The following is a 22,172-nucleotide window of genomic DNA, read 5'->3' on the forward strand; positions in this document are numbered from 1 at the left end:
ATGGTTAACTCTTGCATTAGAGAGTTGGACAGAAAAGGGATGAGAGTTTGTTGCTAAACGGGTGCTACACACCCATCGTAGTGGTGAAGGAATGCAAGCAGACAGTTCAGAGGAGCAGTGACCATTGAAGTAGTGATAGAAAAAAGATAAAGAGGCAACAGTGCAGCAAAGAGACAGAGGTTGAAGGGAACCAGTGAGAGGAAGAGAGTTGATGAGACGAAAAAGCCTTTGACTCTACCCTACTGAGAAGAACTGTATGTGGGGAGCCTCCTCACACATAAGAGTTGTACTCTAAACAGAGGCAAATAAAACCCGTGTATAAAGTCAACAACTGTGCAGGGGTAAAGAAAGCACAGAGTCGGCTTAGCACACCTAATCTCTTGGAAGCAGATTTTACAAGAGATGCAATATGATCTTTCCAAGATAAGTCCCAAATGAATGAAACCCCAAGCATGCTCAAGGATGATAGCTAGCCATATCTGACAACATCTCATGGTATTCATCATCCTTCCATGCTCTCGTCTTAGGGGGAACATACACTACCGCCATATCTCTCTTAACATTCTCTCCAGTTTCTAATTTCATAGATATCACTTCAGCCCTGCCTTCTCCCATTTCCACGGCATCTACATTTATGTTGTTCTTCACTGCTATCATCACTCCTCCTCCCGTTTTTTCTTTTCTGTCTTTTCTCCACAGTTTGTATTTACCATCTTCCAAATGAACATCAATATCTTCTCTTAATTTGGTCTCCACAAAGCACATGACATCAGGTTCATGTTCTCTCAAGAAATCGTTAATTTCGAGCCTTGTCGATATTAAACCATCAACATTAGTATATATCACCTTCAAATTATTTTTGATGTTTTTTATACCCTCTTCTCTCCTACTCTCCATCAGTACCACTTCCTCAACTTTTGATCTTTCACAGCCATCCCTTTTAGTTTCCTTCACTTCTATTTCTTTAAATACCACTTCCTTACTTTCATATCCATTACTCTCCAAAAAAAAGTATTACCTTCTTCCTCTGTCCTCCTATCATTTTTTTCCCTTACTTCTTCCTTCAATGATTTTAAAACTTCTCTCTCTTCTTCATTCAGATCTTTTCTTATTATAATATTTTCCATCCCTGCCTCTTTGCTTAATTTCCAGGTCACTTTAAGTATATCATCTACTGCACTTTCTGCTGACACCTTGACTCTCATTGGTCTTGTTTCCCCTTTCTTATAAGGCCCTATTCTCCTTACTTCTTCAATTTCTTTTACAAACTTGTCTCCTTCGGGATCAATCTTACCTAATATTCCTCTTACCAGGTTCGTGTCTTTCTCGAGTCTCACGGATCTAACCTTCTCTTCCTCCTCCCTGTTTCCAAATATTACCACGCATCTGTTCCTTTCTACAGTTTCTCTCACTGTTTTCTCTTTTTTCTTCAGTATTTTCACCACATTTTCTTCCAATTTTACCTTGTTCATTTCTCTTTCTTCCTGGATGATTTCTCTTAAGCTGACCACTTCTTTCTGTTCTTCTTCTACGTGTGCCCACTTTGCCTTGTGCTCTTCCAGTACACTGCTCACCTTCTCTGTTTTATTAGTACTCTCTTCTAGTGTGTGTGTGTGTGTGTGTGTGTGTGTGTGTGTGTGTGTGTGTGTGTGTGTGTGTGAGATTTACTGCTGTATGCTTTCATCAATATGATACTGAAGAAAGCACAGTCCTGTGCAGAGTGGCACATCGCAAACAAGACATATATAGCTGGTGTCCTTCCTCCTCTTGTTGAAGTAGCACAACACACATCACAGCCTTTTCCTGTCGGGGATTCTCTCCAGGGTGTGGTGCAGAGTTAAGTCCAAGCGTGTCCTATCATCGATATATTGACAGCGCTTGGACGGCGGTGCTCCTCCATCTCCTCGCCTCCATACTCCTGCTAGAGGTGCAGTGGCAGAAGCTGGCCAAATAACTCCTGACGGGCCAGCTACTGCGAGAGGTGCAGCAGTCGTGGCAGTAACTGGCAGAGTTACTCCTGACGAGCCAGCTACTGCAGGAGGTGGAGCAGTCGTGGCAGTAACTGGCGAAGTCACTCCTGACGGGCCAGCTATTGCAGGAGGTGGAGCGATTGCTGCAGAAGGTGGAGCAATTGTTGCAGATACAGCAGAGGCTGCAGTTGATGTAGTGGTTGCTGCAGGTACAGGTAGTCGTCGTCGCAAGGGAAGGTCAGGGGCATGGTGAAGGGCATGACCCAATGCTGACCACTCCTCCTCCTGCAAGGTCAGGAGTTTGTGGCATATGTGCTCCTGGAATTCCAGGAGAGTCATAGGCCTGTTGGTGTTGTTCTTGTACAGGGTGAAGGGATTGAATAGGGCCAAGTGGATGAAATAAAAGGTCATTTTCTTGGTCCACTTGACCATCCTCCTTTGGGCGGGGTAGAATTGGATCATCTGATCAAAATGATCCACCCCGCCCATGTATCTATTATAGTCCTCCAGCATGATGGGCTTGTTCACTGTTTTCAGAACATGGTAGAATCTCCCGTCTGGACCCTTGACCTTCCCATGCACCTGCTTAGGGACGGTGGTGTCGCTGTGGAAAGTGGACACCATACTTATGATAAGTTTGTCCTTTCACAGCAACACCATTACATTGCCCTTGCGTCTAGCTTCCACTCCATCATCAGGAAGGCATTTAGCACTACAGATGTCCTGCAGCTCCCTCGATGTTCCCCTTGCCAGTTGTACTGTTCCACACACATACACGCCCTCTGCGAAGAGGGGTTCGCGCGGTTATACAGAGTTGTAATAATTGTCTATATACAACTTGTATCCTTTGCCCTTCAAAGGTTCAACGAGGCCCCACACTGTGTTCTCTAGGGACTTTTTCTCCCCCATGTATACTTTCAAATTCCAAATGTTGCCACTCCTTGCCTCAGCCAAGATGTATAGTTTTATGGCATACTTTTTGGGCTCCATGGGGTTATATACAAGGAAGGAGAGCCGCCCTTTCTGCCCCAGAGATGTTCGTCCAGGATGTAAACCTCCCTGAACCTCTGAAGGAGGTACTCCATCACTGTGCGAATCAGCCGGTCCTGACTGCCCTTGGGTATGGCGAGACTACTGAAAGCATGATGGTGCTTCAGGATGGCCCTGAAGCATTTTTCACTCATGGCTTGCCGGAATATGGGGTATTCGTGAAACTCTGATGAACGCCAATAGTGTCTTATGGTTGGCAGTTCACAAATCCCCATAAGAAAGTATAATCCAAGGAATCGAGCCACTTCCTCTTCGTTGCAGAGGTACCGAACATCTAGTGCAGTCCCCAGAAATGTGGCATATTTGTTTCGACCGTCAGGTAGGCGAGCAACTCCTTGGTAAAAAAAAAAAAAAGTTGAAAGTATTGGAGTGGCACTGCTGGTGCTGCCACTCTCAAACCTGGGGTTTCAGTGAAGGGGCCAGCATTGCATGTAAATGACCCAGAACTTCATGCTTCCTCCTGATGGTCACCACCTAGGGAAATGCTTGGCTGTGTACGTGTGTGGCACACACAACCCCGAGACAGACGACTACCTCTCGGCCGCCCACCACTATCTCGTCTAGGCCCATGCCGCCCTCGTCTTTGTGGTGGGGAGGGAGATGGTGATGATGATAGCTGGGTGGATGAAGGTTCAGGTGATCGTGGTGATGGAGATGGTTGTGGTGATGGTTGTGATGAAGATGGTTGTGGTGAAGATGGTTGTGGTGGTGGTGGTGATGGTTGTGGTGAAGATGGTTGTGGAGGAGATGGTTGTGGTGGTGGTGGTGGTGGTTGTGGTGAAGATGGTTGTGGAGGAGATGGTTGTGGTGGTGGTGGTGATGGTTGTGAAGATGGTTGTGGAGGAGATGGTTGTGGAGGAGATGGTTGTGGTGGTGGTGGTGCTGCTGCTGATGATGATGCTTGCTTATATTCAGGGAAATGAAGTCTGAAGGGGATAGTGACTTTCCAGATTCAGCTGCGGAAGATGATATGGAAATATCTTGGATGGGTGGTGAGATGCGGGCAGGTTGAAGTGAGGTGAGAGTGTAAGGTGAGTCTGGGGGGAAAGAGTTCAGTGTTTGCGGCGGCGGCGGCGAGGGGAGGGATGGGTGATAATGTGGCTCAGACTCAAGGGTCGGGGTGGTTTCAATGGTGGCTGGACTGGTGGCAGTGATGGCAGTGGTGTTGGGGGTGATAGGATTGATGGCAGAGATGGTGGTTGTTTGCAAAGTGATGGCAGAGGTGACAAATGCTGTCAGAGTGATGGCAGTAACAGGAGTAGTAGTAATTACACCAGTGGCATCAGTGGTGAATGGAGTGGTGGTAGTGATGGTGCTAGTACTACTCTCTGTTGTGCTTATCGCTGCAGCCTTGACCCTGGGTTTGCCGTTATCACCCCTCAGGTCAGATTTCCTCCCCGCTCTCCTGCTCCCCACTCTCTCCTCCTCAACATATTCACTGTCTGTTTCACTTTTATTACTTTCCTCACTCTCACTGCCACTGAACAAGTACTGTATTTCATATGTTCTTTTGCGAGGCATTTTTCCAGTAGTTTAAACTGCAGGGGAACGGTAAAAATCAGTTACGAATTTTCAAATCCGGCCTTCTCTGAAAATGTATAAGAAACACTTATAAATGTTCTTCACAAGCACACTGCACTACATATAACATAATATCACTATACACACGTAAGGTATGGATGGTGCGGTAGTAAGAAACGCGGGTTTAAATGACCAGCCGCGCACTCACGCACTGTTCAAACCTGACTGCTGGGAGGATACTGAGCTAAATATAAGCCAATTGCCCCTCTGATAAGCTCTCAGGTGTTGCCATATATTTCCCCTAAATGTGGCTACCCTCAGTTTTGACTCAACCAAATCTGAGGCAAATCCATCCACAGGAAAAGTTTCTACGACCATTTATAGGGAAGTTGTGTCATGTTGCATCATTGGTTACTCTTCAGATTACAAGGATTATGACTCGCATTGCATCATCTTGCGGGAAGGGGTTAATAATTCTAACAGCTTTGTTCTGAACTTTGTCTAGCTGTGTCAGTGCAACCTCTTCACATCCATTGCACAAGAGTAAGTAATGTTCCAGCTGAGAGCACACAAGACTCTTACAGATTATAGCTAACTGCTCGTCAATGAAGAAGTTACGGACTCTGAACAATAATCGAAGTTTCTTTGCGGCGGTTTTAGCAAGTGATCTGATATGAGAGGTGCAGCTGAGGGCACAGTTAAGTGAAACACCAAGAATTTCAATACTTTTTCAGATAGGAATATTAGCAGTACTGAAGGTATTATATGACTCTGCCAATATTTGTCTATTAGTCTATCTATCTATCTATCTATTGCCAGATGCCATAATCCCGTAAGGGGTGGCCATTTGGCTTAGTAAATTGTATATATTTACATGTATTTGGTTTTACAGGCAAACCCTGGTTAACGAGCATTCGTTTAAGAGAATTCGTTAATATAAGGTCTTGGAATTTACTCCACCGCCTGTTTAACGAGCAGATAAAACCCCCCAAAATCCCAACTTATGAGAATCAAGATGAGGGTATTTGTTTTTCAAGTGTAATAACCCTGTATTCCTACTTAAAATTGTCTGTCACAGGTGATGGTTGTCGGTGGAGGTTACTTGGCTGGTTGTTCACCCCATCTCCATTTTACCTATAATTTATGTTATTCTGCTTAAGTTAATGCTGTTTTTTACTTCAGGTGTATTACTCTCTTGTATTAACCCCTTATTCCAGCTTAAAATGATCAGGAAGCCAGTTTTAGTGGTTTGGGGGGAGGTTGCTTGGAGGCCTTGCTCCCTAACCCTATTTTTCCCATAAGTTCTCCACATCGTTTAACGAGAATTCGGCAAATGAACAAAATCCTTCCTCCCAGTGAGCTCGTTAGATTGGAACCCGCCTGTACTGGTATTAAATGGGACTAGGGTATTTTGCCCCCATTCACTGATCTTTAATAAATCACTGATCTTTGTCTATCACTATGGAGATGGTTGTATTGAGTTGTGAGTCGGAGATATTAAACTTTAAGAATGGGTGTTTAAGTGTGAATGAACTGTGAAGTATTGAGTCATCTGTATATAAACGGATGGGATTTTGGGCGACAGATAAGAGATCGTTAATATGAATCAGGAACAGGGTTGGTGTCAGAACTGATCCCTGTGGCAAGCCGGCATTAGCTGAGTGGAAATTGGAATATACATCATCTATTTTCACTCTTATTTTTCTGTCGCTGAGATATGAGGAAATCGGAGGAACAAAAGACTTTAGTCCATAGCAAGGCAGTTTGGATAGTGGGGAACGGTGCCATACTCTGTCAAAAGCTTTAGAAATATCAAGAACTAATGCATGAATTTCTCCATGTTGGTCAATTGACTGATGGATGGTATGAGTCAGGAGATTCAGTATATCAATGGTGGATCTTCTGTGTTGAACACCATACTGTCTATCACTAATGAAGTTGTTGGACACAAGATGTTTAACTATGTGCTGATTAATTACAATCTCAAATACTTTACCAAGAAAAGATGTGACAGCTATTGGTCTGTAATCAGAGGGGTCAGTGGAACTTCCTTTCTACGGAACCGGGGGTGTGCCGAACACCATACTGTCTATCACTAATTAAGTTGTTGGACTCAAGATATTTAACTTTGTGCTGATTAATTATAATATCAAATACTTTACCAAGAGAAGATGTGATAGCTATTGGTCTGTAATCAGAGGGGTCGGTGGAACTTCCTTTCTTCAGAATTGGGTGGATATTGACTTCGTTCCAAGAATTAGGGAATGAAGAAGTACATGCTTCGTTCCAAGAATTAGGGAATGAAGAAGTACATATGCATAGTCTGAATAATTCAGCTAGAAAAGAGGCAAGTTCTAGGGAGCACTTTTTAAAAACAATTGGAGGAATTCCATCTGGGCCTGGAGCTTTGTTGGTCAGTGAGTTGTCTAGGATGGATTTCATGTATCTAGTCTGTATTTTAAGTGAAGCAATTCCAGGAAAGTCAAGTTCTAATACAGGGATGTCCTGGTTGACTTCCTGTAAGGAAGATTTTGTGGCAAATGTACTGGCAAGGATACTCACTTTCCCATGCCAGTTGTTTGTAAAATAATTATTTGAAGGATTTAGTGGAGGAATAGATGATGACTTGCTAAAGTTATCATTGAAAGAACTGAGAGCTGACCAGAATATTCTATTGTTGCTACAACTGTCTAATAATTTAGATGCTTGGATGTGAAGAAAGTTTGATTTTGCGACATTTATTACTGCTTGTGCATCTACTCTTAAACATGTTTTCAAGGTAAACTTTGTCATACAATATGCACTACTTGTGTGAGGACAAGTGGTATTAAAGCCCCCTCCTTTCCTGAATGATGAAAATATTTTCTGCTTCTTCTTGTGGGTTTAAAGGTCATGGCCAAAACAAATGCAAATTGCATAGGGCCTCACATTATATGTGGGAGAGTTGCCTAGAGTTTTGGATAAAGTCAGACGTGCACCACATGACCTGTTCTCGTAACCGAGGGTCCCTGATACCTCCTCCCAGGAGGGTTTGGAGGGACAAGCTGAAAACATCCAGAGATGCCAAGCAATCCAACAAAAGTGTGCGAAGAGAGTGGAACCTAGGACACCTTAACATGAAGTATTCTATGGTTTCTTCAACCTGAGGACACCATTGGCACCAAGGGTGCTCTACCAAACCCAAACGGTACAGGTGACTTGCAAGGCCTGTGTGGCCCAACCATAACCTAGTGATGGCTACATCAACATCTCTACAGGGATGGCGTGCCCAAGGGTGTTCAGAGAAGTCGGAGCGTAAACGTCCCAGGTGGGAGGCAGGTAGGAAGGTCGCAAAGTTTGCATTCCTGTATGATATGCAGGCGCTGCGTGCAAGTTTAGGGAATGTGGCATTATCTGGTGTCACATGGACCAGTGTACTGGGGGTCAGTGCTCGCTTTGCTGCTGCATCTGCAATTTCATTGCCATGGATGCCCACATGCAAGAGAATCCACTGAAGGCAGAGGTGCCAGGGAGGAGTAACAAGATGTTCCATGATAGCATGGACAGTCCTGACATGAGTCCCTGGACAATCTGAGAGGAAGAGGGTAAGTGAGGACTGCAAGTCTGTGTATAAAACTACCGGTTGAGGCTGGAGGAAAGTCCAGACAAACTCAAGGGCCTGGAGGATGGCTATGAGTTCAGTGGTTAGGACATCATACCGCCTGCTGAATGACCAAGTTTGGCATATGGAAAGGTATTCAAATTAAGCTGTTGAGGCATAGGAAGATGGAGGGGAGTGAGACCCATCCGTGTTAATTATAATGGAGTCCTCACAAACAAAGGGGTCCATGCTATGAAAGAGCTGCTGTGCCAAGACTGCATCTGTCGAATTCAAGAACAGTACTGGGAAACAGGGGGAGACATATGGGGACAAATCCATCCAAGGGGCCACTGGTGAGAGGGGCCACTGGGGTAGGCCTGGGCAGATTGAGAGACAGGGTGTGGCAGGCCTGGATGCTGAGGGTAATGTATGGTAACCTCACTCGCGACCAAGTTGAGGGCTGATGAAGGACTGTGGAGAGGCAGTAGAGGGAGGAGACCGGATGGCTGGATGGAAAGGCCGAAATGCGGTGGAGCAGCCGACAGTCCAGTTCCATGCGGTAGATGGAGAGGGGCATCACCCCAGACTCCGCATGAAGTGATACAATTGGGGTGAACTTGAAGGCACCTAGGGCAATGGGAAGTGCCGTGTTCTGGACAACATCCAACTTCTTTAGCCCCTAAAGCGCGGCCATCGACACCCAACACCCCCCCCGTGTGGCGGGGTTGTATTGCGGTCTGAGTACCTGTAGGAAAATATTTGCCAAAAATCAGAGATTAACCCCAGAACATTATAATTCTTACGGCAGATAGTACTTACATTCAGCTTTCTCCAGAGACAGGTGTTGAGCCTTTGTGGACTACCCAAGGACTTGTGGAGACTTGCAAAGTTGGGTAACAAAATCTTCACTTTCACACCTCCAGCAACCCGGTTTCCCCTCTACCACAGCCTCAATCTGTCACAGTACACTTTATACTACAATGTACAGGTAGTTTAGAATCCGTATTTGTATAATAAGCACTGAAAATAAGGCTAAAATCAACGGAGCGTACGGCCGACATGCAGCGCAGTGGCGGTCTTCCCGTCACTGAACAAACATTTCCCTTTTCACAGCTAAAAACACGTATACTACATTATTTTCCATCATAGTACTTCCCAAAGACTCGCATGTCACTATTATGGCCATAAAAATCACTGTCACTGCCAGTATTGTGAAGCGGGAATGAGAAAGACCACCGCAGCGCGCTTTTATTCTGCCTTACGCCAGTCACTTTATTCTCGTTCCTGTCGGCCGCTTGCACTTCATTTCTATCGCTCACTTTCACTCTCGCTGTCAGTTTAGTGCCTAATTCATCACTGTCACTGTCATTACTTATAAAAATAATATTTCCTACACACCAAATTGTCACTGTCATAACACAGAATAGAAAAATATACCTGTACTTGCAACTACTTACACTGGAGTGACTGTCACTCTCAATACTTATATTATTACTATGTACAATAATTTACACTGAAATCACTGTCACTGTCAGTGCTTTTACAACTACATACACTAATTTACACTCAACTGACTGTCACTGTCAGTACGTACAAGAAAACTGAACACTAGTATCACTATCGCTCTCAGTATTATTTACATATTTCCACCCTTATTTTCAATATCTACTCGGGCTGTGGTAGTCAAAGAAACACGGGTAAGCGCACAAGGGAATCTGACACTCTTTGCACTGCAAGGAGGTGCATCTAAAAGTTCGTTCTTGCCGGTTTGTGTGGCTGCAAACATAGCACCTCCTCAGTGCTTTCCCCCTCTTGGCAGTGCTAGGCAGTGGCTACAGGCGGTGTCGCTGAAGGTAGTCCTGGCACCGCAGGCGGTCTGGAGGTGTCTGTGAGTGGCGCCTGGCACCTGATGGCAGTACCTGCCCAAAACGCTGAAGCAGCTGGTACACACAAGTCTTTGAAAACCGCCTGAGAGAGTAGTTAGCTGGCTTCCTGTTCTTGATTTTATACAGGATGAAGGCGTTCAGCATACACATATCAAGCAAGTGCAAGAACACCTTCCTGTACCAGCGCCAGTTCCTCCTCAGGCAGTCAATCTCTCCGATCATCATATCGGACTTGTCCACCAGCCGCAAATTGACGTTGTAGTCAATTACAGCATCAGGCTTCATCACAGAATCGCCAGTCCTTCTGTCGACCTTCCCTGTGGCTTGCATTTCCCCCTTGTGTACTGTGGTGAGCATATTGACGATCCTCTTGTCGTGCCACCATATCGCCAGCATCTTCTCTGATTTCTTCAGGTGCACGTCTCCCCGCTTTGATCTTGCAGCCTCGGGGAAGGCAGGGTAGTGTGCCCTATTGCTCCTGACAGTGCCACAGGAGCCAACGCCGTGCTCTGAAAGGTACTTGGCGAGTTTGGGTGCTGTATAATAATTGTCCATATACAGGACATGATTCCAGCCGAAATATTTTTCCAGAAGCACTTTCACCACAGAGCCAGAGAATCCAAGGGGGTCAGTCTTGTCCAAGTCCACATTGCTGGCGGTGTAGATGACGAAGTCTAGGATGAACCCCGTCTTGCAGTAGCACAGCATGAGAAACTTTATTCCAAAGCGGTGGCGTTTGCTAGGAATATACTGCACGAACCGAAGACGGCGCCTGAACAAAACCAAGGACTCGTCGATCACTACTTTCTTGAAGGGCCGAAGGAACGTCATAAACTTGTCCTTGATCATGTTCAGGATTTCCCTCACTTTCCACAGGGGGTCAGTCTGGGAAGGCTCATCATTGTTTGCGAAGTGCAGGTACGTCATGAGTTGCCTGAAACGATCCCAAGTCATGTACTTGTTGAAGATGGGTGTGGGGCAAAGGTCGTCAGCACTCCAGTACTCCTCGAGCTTGTGCTTCCAGTTATGTGGCATCAGAGGCATCAAGCCGATGAATACAAATAGTTCCCGGATCGTCACAGGAACCCATGCTGCCATCCGCGACGTGGATGGCGTTGCAACTTCACCTTCACGAACTGCAGCACATTGTCCTTCGTACCTGTTGGTCTCGGTACAAATATGCTGCATTACTTCGTCATCCAGGAAGGCTAACAGGTAGTCCAAGCATTCACCACCCTCGGGGACAGGGAAGTCAGCCTGGATCCCACACCCAGTGGAATCAAAGGGCAGATCCTCTGGCACAAAATCAGAGCCCTCAGACCACACGAAGGCATCCAGAGTGCCCTGCCTAGGCTGGAAGTGGGTGGGTGCGTTGGAGGGTGAGGCAGGCCGTGTGGCAGTGGGTGAGGCAGGCCATGTGGCAGTGGTTGAGCTAGGTCGGGCATCTGCGATTGTGGTGGTGGTGGGGAGAGTGGGAGAAGGTTCAAGGTCACTCGCAGTAGGTTGGGTGGTGAATTGCCTAGTGCGATAAACCTTACCACTAATTTTAGCACTAGGAGACACTTTTCTACTCATGCCAGCACGAACACGGGGCCTACGGAAACCTCTACGACTACCAGACTGCCTACTTCCCTTCCGAGGTGGTGAAGGAGACTCCGAAGACTCTGGAGAAATCACAGCAGACAATGATGACGAGAGAATGGGGCCGGGGGTGCGAGGCGGTATGGCGGCAGCCTGACCTGAGGTTGGGGACAATGGCCGGCCTGAGGAGAACAATGACTGGGAACCGGGGTCCCCACTTCGCTTCCTCTTTGCCCCCTTGCCATACGCCACTCCCTTCTGCACTGGAGCCTTGCCTGATGAGGTACTAGGCACAGCAATTGTCTCTTCCTGCACCTCAGACTCAGCACTCAATAAAGTGTCTGATTCCGCAAGGCTTGACAACACAGCAACATCACTACCATAGTCCATAGAGGCTTTCAGTAATTCTAGGCCTATAGCAGACTCACTCATGCCCTTTCCACTCCCTAGTAAGGGTTTAGAAGGGGTAGAGGTCACAAAGCCCTTTTTCGGAGGGCTTGAAGGCACTGACTCGGAAGAGCTATAATTCGACATAATGTCACCTTGAAAGCCCGCGGTAAACTGACGCTAAACAGGGGCAAACCGCGCGAAAAAAAGCTAGTGTGACAACTGGGGAAACAAGCGTTTCCAATTAGCATAAACTGCTTGTGAGAGGAAAGCACAGATTGACATTTCTGAGCAGTCAGCGCGCTGCCATATATCACAGCGAGGGTGGCCAGGCCGCGGTGGGGGGATGGGTAAAAAAAAAAAGATACATGGCAACAACGGAGGTCAGTGGTACAAAGGTCAAGTATGCTAATAGTAGCTAAAGGGTGGCGGTACTGATAGACAATACCAGCTTGAACCTGCTTGCCCGCATTTATTCAAAATTAACTCGAATCGCAAACGCGACAATCAGCCGTTATGTCCTTTTCGGCGAGCGACACAAACACGACGCCCCGCGTTTTAGAGGTTAGGTGGGTCTGGGTAGCTGATCCATAAAGGGTGGTACTATATGAGATCTTACAGCGGATGAAGGCCAGATACAGTTGGAGGAGGGTGTTTTGATCAGCACCCCAGCGAACTCCTGTGACACATTTCATGATGTCCAGGGGCCTAGGGCATGATGATCGAAGATAGTCAATGTGGGGTGCCCAGGTGAGAGAGGGAGTATCCAGATGGAGGCCCAGAAACTTGTGCCGGGTCCGAAGGGTGAGAGGTTCTCCGGCAAGCTGAAGCACCGGCAAGGAGGGGAGCCTCCGTTGGCCAAAGCATATAAGTGCACTCTTGGGTGCATTGACTTTTAGCCCCCAATCTGCAGCCCAGGTGGCAAAGGGATCCACAGCCTGTTGGGGGTGATGTTGGGCCTCCCACAATAAGACAGCACTGCAGAGGATGGAGTACGTACCCCCAAGGGAAACAAGAAAGGAATGCCCCTCCAAAAAACTTGTACCCAGGCCAGTGCAGAGCCTGTGATGCCAAGACAGCACAACTTGTACAATATCCCAGCATGGAAGGCAAAATCAAAAGCCCCCTGGAGATCCACAAAGGCCACCAGGAGTATCTGCTTATGACAGAATGCCTGGTGGACATGAAGGTCAAACTAGAGGAGGACGTCAGATGTCCCCCTCCCTGGTTGGAATCCACACTGTACCTCAGACAGGCGGTGGTCATGCTCCAGCCACCAGGAGAGCCAACGGCACACCATCCTCTCAAGCACCTTCCCGACATTGGATAGCGATGCTATCGGCCTGTACGAAGCCGGAGAAGAGGGGTCCCTTCCCGACTTGAGGAAGGGCAGGAGGTTTGAGATTTTCCGGTGTGATAGGAAGATCCCTGATGCCCAGCTGTTGTTAAAGATGTCTAAAAGTGACATCTGATGGCAAACAGGGAGATGAATAAAAAACTCGGGTACTAAATCTGGGCCACATGCCTTCTTTGGTGGTAACATCTGCAGGGCAGAGGACAGTTCTACCTAGGTAAAAGGGGAGGCTAAGCCTGCTGGGGGGGGGGAGGAGATGCCTGCCTGAGTGACCCTGAGTAAATGCTGAAAACCTGGAAGTGGAGCCAGGAAACCAAATACGACAGCCAAAGAAGGCAGCCAAGTAGGCAGCCTTGTCTTGGAAGCCTACCAGAAGGTTACCTTCCTTCACCAGAGGATATGACAGGGTGGTAGGGCAACTCTTTCTGCTTGAATACAGGACCAGGTCTGAGATGGTGAGCTTGAAAATGACAGAGTTGAACAGAATGCAGACCAGACAGCACGGCAAGATCAGGTGAGAGTCCGCTTGCATTCTGCATCCCCATGGAGGTGAATGTCTCGGTGACTAGGGGAGGGACGCCTCCACCTGGCATTCCAAGAAGACCTCCTAGCCCGGTCAACCGTGGTCCAGTCCTCTATCCACCAAGGAACCGTGACAGTGCTTCTGGGATGTGTTGAGGACCTGCGGAAGGCCGCCTCACCTGCTGCGATCACAGAGGACGTAAAGCACGTCACACAGTCATCTAAGGGCCCTCCAGGCAGAGCCCCAGTGTTATCAAGGGCTGCCATAAAGGAAGACCAGGACCCTCATGTGAGGATCCAATGTGGACGAGGTGGGGCGCAGCAGGGTGGGGAGAGATCGGGGACATCCAAAATAACTGGAAGGTGGTTGGACCCCAAATATGGGGCAGTCCAGAGGAATGAGCCTCCAAAAGCAGGACACGTCAAGTGTGGAAGGCAGGCCTGAGTGCAGGTCAATACAGGTCTGTAACCTCAACAGGGTGACAAAGGTGAAGCGATCAGTCTCAAGTAGAAACTGGAAAAGGAAAGTTCCCGACCTACTGCCAGAACCCTGGGCCAGGAGAGAATCCCAATGAGAGTGTCTGGCATTAAAATCACCATGGAGGAGGCAAGGTGAAGGGAGCTGGTCTTGATAGGCCTGGAGTTCTTCCACGGGTTGTAGCAAACCGCCACAGTAATCCATCCCTTCACAAGGGACAGGCAGACCACGAGAACTTCCAACACCCCCCGTGGGGCCGGGTCAGTGGCAGAACCGAGCTAGGTACGTCCATCCTGACTGCGACAGCCAGACCACCTCTGACACCCTGACGTTCACCCCGATATACAGTAAAACCCCAGAGAAACAGATGGAGATGTGGAGACAACCAAATCTCACACAGACCAATAATGTCTGGAATGAGGTTCGCTATTGTCTGCTTGAAATCGGAAGTTTTCCGAAGAAGCAACCTGGCATTCCAGAGGAGGAATCTATGTAGAGGTGAATGAGCCATCACCAGGGTGATAGCAGAGAGAGAAACTGGGGCAGGAGGCATATGTCTATAAAGGACTGTCCATTTTTGTACACGGACAGGGCTGTTAGCAGAAGGTCTACAAAGAATCCTGTAGAATGGGCACCTGTAGGGTTGGCATATGGGGAAGTGTGGGAGGCTGTCCTTGGTACAGGCTGACATGGAGGAGCAGGAGATTCACCAGGTGTGGAGCCCATCTCAGGAGAACTGCGGGAGGCAGCGTGTGATATGTTTGAAGCTGAGGCAGGAGTTGTGACCACTGAAGGGGTGCAACTGGATGACTAGGCTGGATGGAAGGAGCTACTGAGTCTTGTGCAGCATGTGGGAAAGAGGTCCGAGCTGGGTGGGGACGCTGTCGACGGGACTTGGGTGAAGGGACAGGGTGGAGCAGCACCGCAAATTGGAAGGTTGGGTGGGAGGACACAGCAATCGTTTCCTCCACTTCACTTGGTTCAATTGCAGACTCACCACCAGATGTTCCGGCAAGATCTTCCAATGCTGAAAAGCGGTTGCTAACCACTGTTGTGCACGTTAGACCCTCATGAACAGGCCGGGAAATCCGACTGGGAGTTATATGTGTTGTCGAGGGGTTAGAGCTGGGAGGAGTGTGCCCGGATGGACTGAGGGCAAATAAACAGGTGCTGACAACCAACAGGGTCGACAGATCAGCTCTAACAACATCATGGATAGCAAGTGCCTGCTGGTAGACTGGGCACGTGCGGGAGACAGCTTGGTGTGCGCCACCGCAGAAGAAGCAGTTAGGGTCATTGGTGCATTGACCACCCGATTAGGATTTGCATGAGTGGAACCTGCTGCAACGAGAGCATCGTACTTTGTTTTTACATGATATTGTGCCATGCTCAAATCAATGGCATGTATAGCATCCCAGGATGGGAAAACTGTAAGTCCCTACAGAGTAACACAAGTGGCCAAATATGACCTGTTCTGGCAGGGGGCCCCTGAATTTGAGCCGTACCACCCTGGCTGCCACTGTGGCTTCACAACCAGGAGGGCGGACCATGAAGCGAGTAACTTCCACTAGCTGGGAGAAACAGTTGCCGAGGCAGCGAAGATTACATAAAAGTTCCTCTTCCGTAACATCAGGAGCAATAGGCCCAATTTTCCCATATAAAGACTCGCCACTGGAAGGTGAGCAAACCAACCAACACCTTACTGGCCAGTCCCCCAGCTGGGTAAGGGACTCAGGTGGTACAGTCATTTTGGTCACATCATCTGCAAAAACACAGACCCTAATAGCTGACCCTTTATCCAAAACCCTCAGTGACCCCTCTATACAATACTTACCCCATGAAGACTTGTTGATGGTGTCTGAGAACCTGCATGGATTAAAAAATAATGGGGTATTGTCAGCCGACCTTACTATGAGGCTCCTTGGTTCGCTGGTGACATCGCCAATTGGGGAGGAAGGCCATATCCACTTTTCTGGGGCAACTCCCTCGTTACTAGCGGTGAGGCCGTTCTCTCCCTCTTACCAGGGGCAGTGACTCCTCTGGCGGCAGGAGCGAGGTACATATGGACGTCCTGAATGGCGAGGCCGGTCATGGAAGATTCCATGCCAGGCCGAACACCTGGCCATTACACTCACTTTCTTATTACACTGGGACACTGTGGTTTTACTGCAATATGCCCAATTCAAGCTGGTTGTGATGGTATGGCTAAGATGGGTTGAGCACCGGAGAGTATGACGGACGACAACACGGCCAGGAAGAAAGTATCCGACAAAACTGGGTCTAGGCAGTGTCCATGAAAATATTTTGGAGAGCGAATGTCTTGGAAATCTGACTTTCATATCCGAAAGTTTCTACTGTACAGCTGGCATTTGGTCTTGGTACAATTAAGGAAAAAAAAAAGTTTTACATTAATGTAATGTAATTTACACAAAACAACAGTAGAAAGCAACATATAACTTTAGCCTTGGTTAAAAACTCTTACCAGTAAAAATACTACTGGTATATGAATAGTGGAAATATCAAAAGTATGGTAAGATCATTACATACTGTACTTTAATTATATGAACAGAATACATTAAGAAGTACAAAACTAAGGACATACTGGCTTATAATACAAATATGGAAAGAAAAAGACTGACAAATCTCTAAACAAAAACAAAAGTAAAATGCAGGTTCCTGCACCTACCCCATGACTAATTTTGAGGAAGCGGAAGTATGATCGAGCAGCGGCTGTCAGGACAGTGTAGTGGCGCTGCTGGATTTTATTGTGAACTTCCACAAGGCAGCCAGTCATTTCCATTACAGTACCAACTGGCAATCCCCATGACTGTAGTGTTGAAGTGATCTGGGTTCCAACCTTATTATGAGAAAAAAAAAATTCCACCATTAGAATTACTGGCATTACAATCCAGAAAACCTGGGTTTCTGTATACAATGAATGACAATTATATATTATGGCATAGATGTACAGTACAGGTATCTACCTATTTATATCTATCTATCTACAGATATACATATACAGCAATCCCTCATTTATCCAGACATGTTCATTATCCGGATACTGGACCTTGGCTCTATTAAACCATTATCTGAATTTACTTGCTATTATCCAGATGTAAATGTCCCCGAGGACTTCGGGCGATCAGCCGACATGTTAAAACGTTCGGTATCATGACCACTGGGCTCGTGCTGTGAGCAGGAAATACAGTAGGTCAAAACCCACAACCAGCACTAAAATGTCCATCCGCCCCTGTACTGAATGGTCAAAGCCGAGCACTGGCTCAATCACTCCCAACGAACCTCCAGCACCCGAGTAATACAACTAACCCACAGGCAGTGCCAAAACATCCGTATGCATCCCCACTGAATGTTCAAAGCTGTGCAGCCACCAGGCTAAGTCTTTCCCAACCGCCACCATGCATCGAATACAGACCACAAGCCACAGGTACATGTTTGGTGACAGCGGCCATCTGCCAACCTACCGAACGTCCAAAGTCGCCTGGTCACTGGGAGTTTTGTTTCCAAATGGCCACCATGTGGCAAACAGACAACAAGCCACGAGTAACTGTACGGTAAAAGTACCCGTCCATCTCATGAGAGAAGGGTGAAAATCCTGCCCACAGCCTCACTTCTCCCCTCCTCCTGTCCCTCCTCCATACCCTCCTGGCTCCCCCCCTCACTCCCTCAGTCCCTCCCCTCCTTTGCTCTGATAGCAATGACTAGTGAGTTTTTAAACCTTTTTTGCGATTTGTTTGTATGCTATTGGTCATATCAAAATTCCAAAGTGACCATGACAGAGCTCATGAAATTCTGCATCTACCTGCATGCTTAACTCTTGGAAGGTGCTGGCAAAATTATGCACTAGGATGGTGGGAAGATATAAGAAGGTAAGTTTCACTCTTGAACACTATTTTCACTGTATTTCTGTAATTTTAATCATAAGTTTTCTGATTTTATTACCTTATCTTATGGTATAAATGCCAGCGAAGATGACAGTATATCATTTATACCAATATAACCAATTTCAAGTGGCATACCTGGCTGTGGAATTTTTTTTTGGCCTGGGAACAGTTATCATTGGTGTCAGATACAGTACACTCACTATTTTCATGACATGTACTCTCGCGAAATTTTGTTTCACGATGGCAAGACAATGTTTTTTTCCTAGGAATCTCAAGATTTTCCTACGATTTTCGCGAGCCCCCGCATCTCTGCAGTCACTTGTTTTGAACCGACCATTGAGATGTTGGAAACAGACATCAATGACAATGAAGTTCAGGAAGAACCCTTACCTGTCCCACCAGGTAAGCCAACATCTCACCAAATGACAGACTTCCTGGCAACCACTGCTCGTTTGAAAGAGTAAATTGAGGAATGTGATGGCAGGCCAGAGATCAGGGACACCTTCCTCCCGATGGTGGAAAGACTTCTGGCTAATTACAGGGACCTTTTCAATGCCAGAGTTCATGCACATCATCAGACTCTGATATCATCATTCCTGTCCTCTTGTATTCAACAAGCCCAGGTTTTGGAGAACATAAAGGCTGAGAAAGACGACGGTGCTATGGACGAGGACACTAACGACAAAGGGGAGCTTGACGAGTTCCCACTGGATTTTGAGGGCTTTGATATTGAAGCATCGGAAAGTGGTGGTGTGGGGGACTCAACAGCAGTGGCGGGGAGCAGTCAGGGGGCATGTGGTAACTAACCACTGCCTCGGAACTCATCTTCAAGCGCCATCAAGCAGTTCAGCCTAAGTGTCAATGTTAGTAAATTCTTTGTTCAGTAATATATTATATGTCTGATTAACTGTATGTAATTTATAGTAGGGGTATTGCATCATTAATGGGTAGCTAAGGGGAAGTGAGGTGGCTAACTCCGGAACCAATTACCACTTATTACATGTAAAGTATATGCATGAATTTCGCGAGTCTGACTTTCGTGCAGGAATTGCAGTACCAATTAGGTGCAATAATAGTGAGTGTACTGTAAATGATTTTTCAACCGTCTTGTGGTTATTCGTGGATGTTTATTGCTTATGCATCGTTTCCTTGGTGTTTAGCATTAATATGGATAATCCTATGTTGTTCTGATGTCTAAATATGCAGACTGACCTGAAAACAGTGCCAAAATTTGTAGGGGTTCTTTACATACAGTAGTGTATGGGGAGGATGATTTTTGGCTTTCAGTATTTTCTTTTTTTTAATGGTTTTCTTGGTGTTTAGAAGTACTTTTGATATTCCTATGTGTGTTTTGATGTCTAAGTATGGCAGATTGACCTGAAAACAGTGCCAAAATTAGTAGAAGTACTGTACAGTCAGAAGGAAAACTATTGTTACCCCCAGGAATGTTCGATGCGAAACAAACCTTACCTGGCCTATATGGGTGGGTCCTCTCTGTTTGCCTCTCCCCTATCTAGTGTTGCCATATCACAACCCCATTACAAGAGTTGGAATAATAAGCATGAGTGACCCATATGGCGGGGAAATATATAAGACGTGTTTGCGTTACCCTTGGCACGTTTATTATTCCTCTACTATTCGACACTTAGTAGCTATAGAATACAACAAATAAATTATTTTGAAGTGTATTAAATCTATAGGCATCGACTTTTTCTTATGACAGTGTAGCAGGGGTGCACGAGTTCATTTGTTTGCTTTAGATGGGTGGTTAAATGTTTCACATGGATGCTTCAGTTAGTGACATCGATGCGTCCACATCTAAAGGCTGTTTTGGAAGCAGGGGGTGGGTATGTAAAATATTAAAGCAATGAAACTGAACACGTATTTTTATTTTTCTTCTACTCAACATTTATTATATGTAGAAAGCAATACATATCATTATTACACTGAAATTTACTAAATTGGCTTGTATCGACATAATTACAGTACTATCATACATCTGGCATGGGTGCACATACTCATTGCCCGTTTGCATGTGTGTTGCCGACTCTACACCATTCTGTTATATTTTTATTTAATGAAAACGGAGCCGGATTATAAAACGTGTTGTCTCAATGCAAAGAGGCCAAACGATCTAATTAGCTTTTATTACCTCTAGCACAAATTCTAAAGTACCCTCGCGTCCAACACGCATTAGTCCAGCACGATTCACGTCCAGCACGGAGAGCAAATAGTTAGTATTATTTAATACGATTTAATTACTGCAACACAAGTGTGTTAGCATAACACGCACAGAGCTACGAGAAGTGGGCGAAATCCGCAGAGTTCACCTCTAGCACGATCACCCCCGGTCCAACACGGTCATACTGGACATTCCCATGATGATGATAGCCAATGAAAACTTCTGATCAAGTAGCCTTCCCCGCCCACTATCGTGACGTGATCGTGATGCCGCCCAATTAAAAACGCTTCTGCTCTCACGTGATGTTTTGTTTAAATTTCTCCAGCCACAGCACCACTCAGTCGCATAATTCGCATTGGAAGGTGCTTTTTTCTTGCTGCATTTTCTGCCCTTGTTACTGCATTTTACCCTGCTCACGATGCCTAGGAAGCCTTCTGAGAACCCCAAGAAGCATCGGCACCTTCCTCAGGCCACCAAGCTAGAAAGTATCGAGAGGAAGAAGAAAAGGGAGAGGAAAGTTGACATTCCAAAGGCCTACGACAAGAATGAAGCCAACGTGAGGACCATAATAAAAAACCAAGACAAGATCCTGGCAGCCAAAGGCTATCACATGGCACTTCATACCAGGTTTGCCGAGGATACAATGGTAAATCGGAACGGTAACGTGGTAAAATTGCCGACGATACCACGGGCATTTGGAATTCATCTGGATGGATTCCTGCCGAGGATATGACGGGCAAAACAGTGTGACCAAAACCCAGGCGACTCGACAGAGAATGTATCGTAGGTCGAGTAATGTATCGTACTACAGCATTGAACATTTAGCCTGACACTGAATACATATTAATATTTTAGAATAAATATCAATCGTTTTGAAACCCTTCTCATCGGCGTGTGTACCAGTTTATAAACAAAGTTGCTTTTCCTTATTCTCTACCGAGTCAGCGACAGCAATCACTTTCCACAGTCACGAGACGGGGCTCTGGCAACAGTGTGAGAAGCATGCCCTTTGCCAAGGATTACAGAGTGCTAGGACAGGCAGAAGCAGGACCTTCCATGGCTGTGGACGAAGATAGTGATTCTGAGTGTGATTTCCAAGGATTTATGAGGTAGGTTGAGGAGGAGCACCAGCCATTACCCGCTAGTGACGCCAGCAGCCATCCTCCGGGGACCCAGTAGGACTACCTACAGCCTTGGATACCACCTTCCATTCCCAGCAAGCCCACCAACACTATCCTAAAAGGTTAGTTATCATTCATAGCACAGTACCATTTATTATAATTACAATAGTACCAATATATGTATAGGTATATGGTAGGTATTTAGGGTGACTTTTCCTAGGGTTGCTGACATAATTCATTTTTCCTCATAAGCTCTATTGTTAGTCCAACACGTTTTTGGTCCAACACGTGACCCATGCATGACAATATTACCGTGTTGGACGCGAGGGTACTGTATATGTGTCTCACATAACTGACATTGATGGGTTTGCGATATAAACTTTCCTGTCTCGTTATTCCACAACATAGTGCATAGCTCTGAAAGGTAACGATACTTTTTCTTACGACTGTACATACAGTAGTGTATAGGTAGGGTATTTTGGTTTTCAGTGGTTTTTCTGCATGGTTTTCTTGGTGTTTAGCATTACAGTACTTTGGATATTCCTATGTGCTTTGATGCCTAAATATGGCAGATTGACCTGAAAACAGTGCCAAAATTAGGAGGGGTACGGTACATACAGAATTGTATGTGGTACGCT

At 46.3% G+C, this 22,172-nt stretch overlaps 1 protein-coding gene across 1 annotated transcript in view; it reads right to left on the bottom strand.

The window, feature by feature from the left end:
- nonC (serine/threonine-protein kinase Smg1) overlaps positions 1–22,172 on the bottom strand; it is a 1,312,439-nt gene that overhangs the window by 551,828 nt on the left and 738,439 nt on the right. The window contains exon 30 of the mRNA XM_080284159.1: positions 17,016–17,186. Within this exon, the coding sequence (XP_080140285.1) occupies positions 17,016–17,186 (171 nt within the window). The remainder of the gene's footprint in view (positions 1–17,015; positions 17,187–22,172) is intronic.

This window comes from Coenobita brevimanus, chromosome 100 (assembly GCF_032717465.1).
Source record: "Coenobita brevimanus isolate Jiangsu-jjx chromosome 100, ASM3271746v2, whole genome shotgun sequence".
Lineage (NCBI taxonomy): Eukaryota > Metazoa > Arthropoda > Malacostraca > Decapoda > Coenobitidae > Coenobita > Coenobita brevimanus.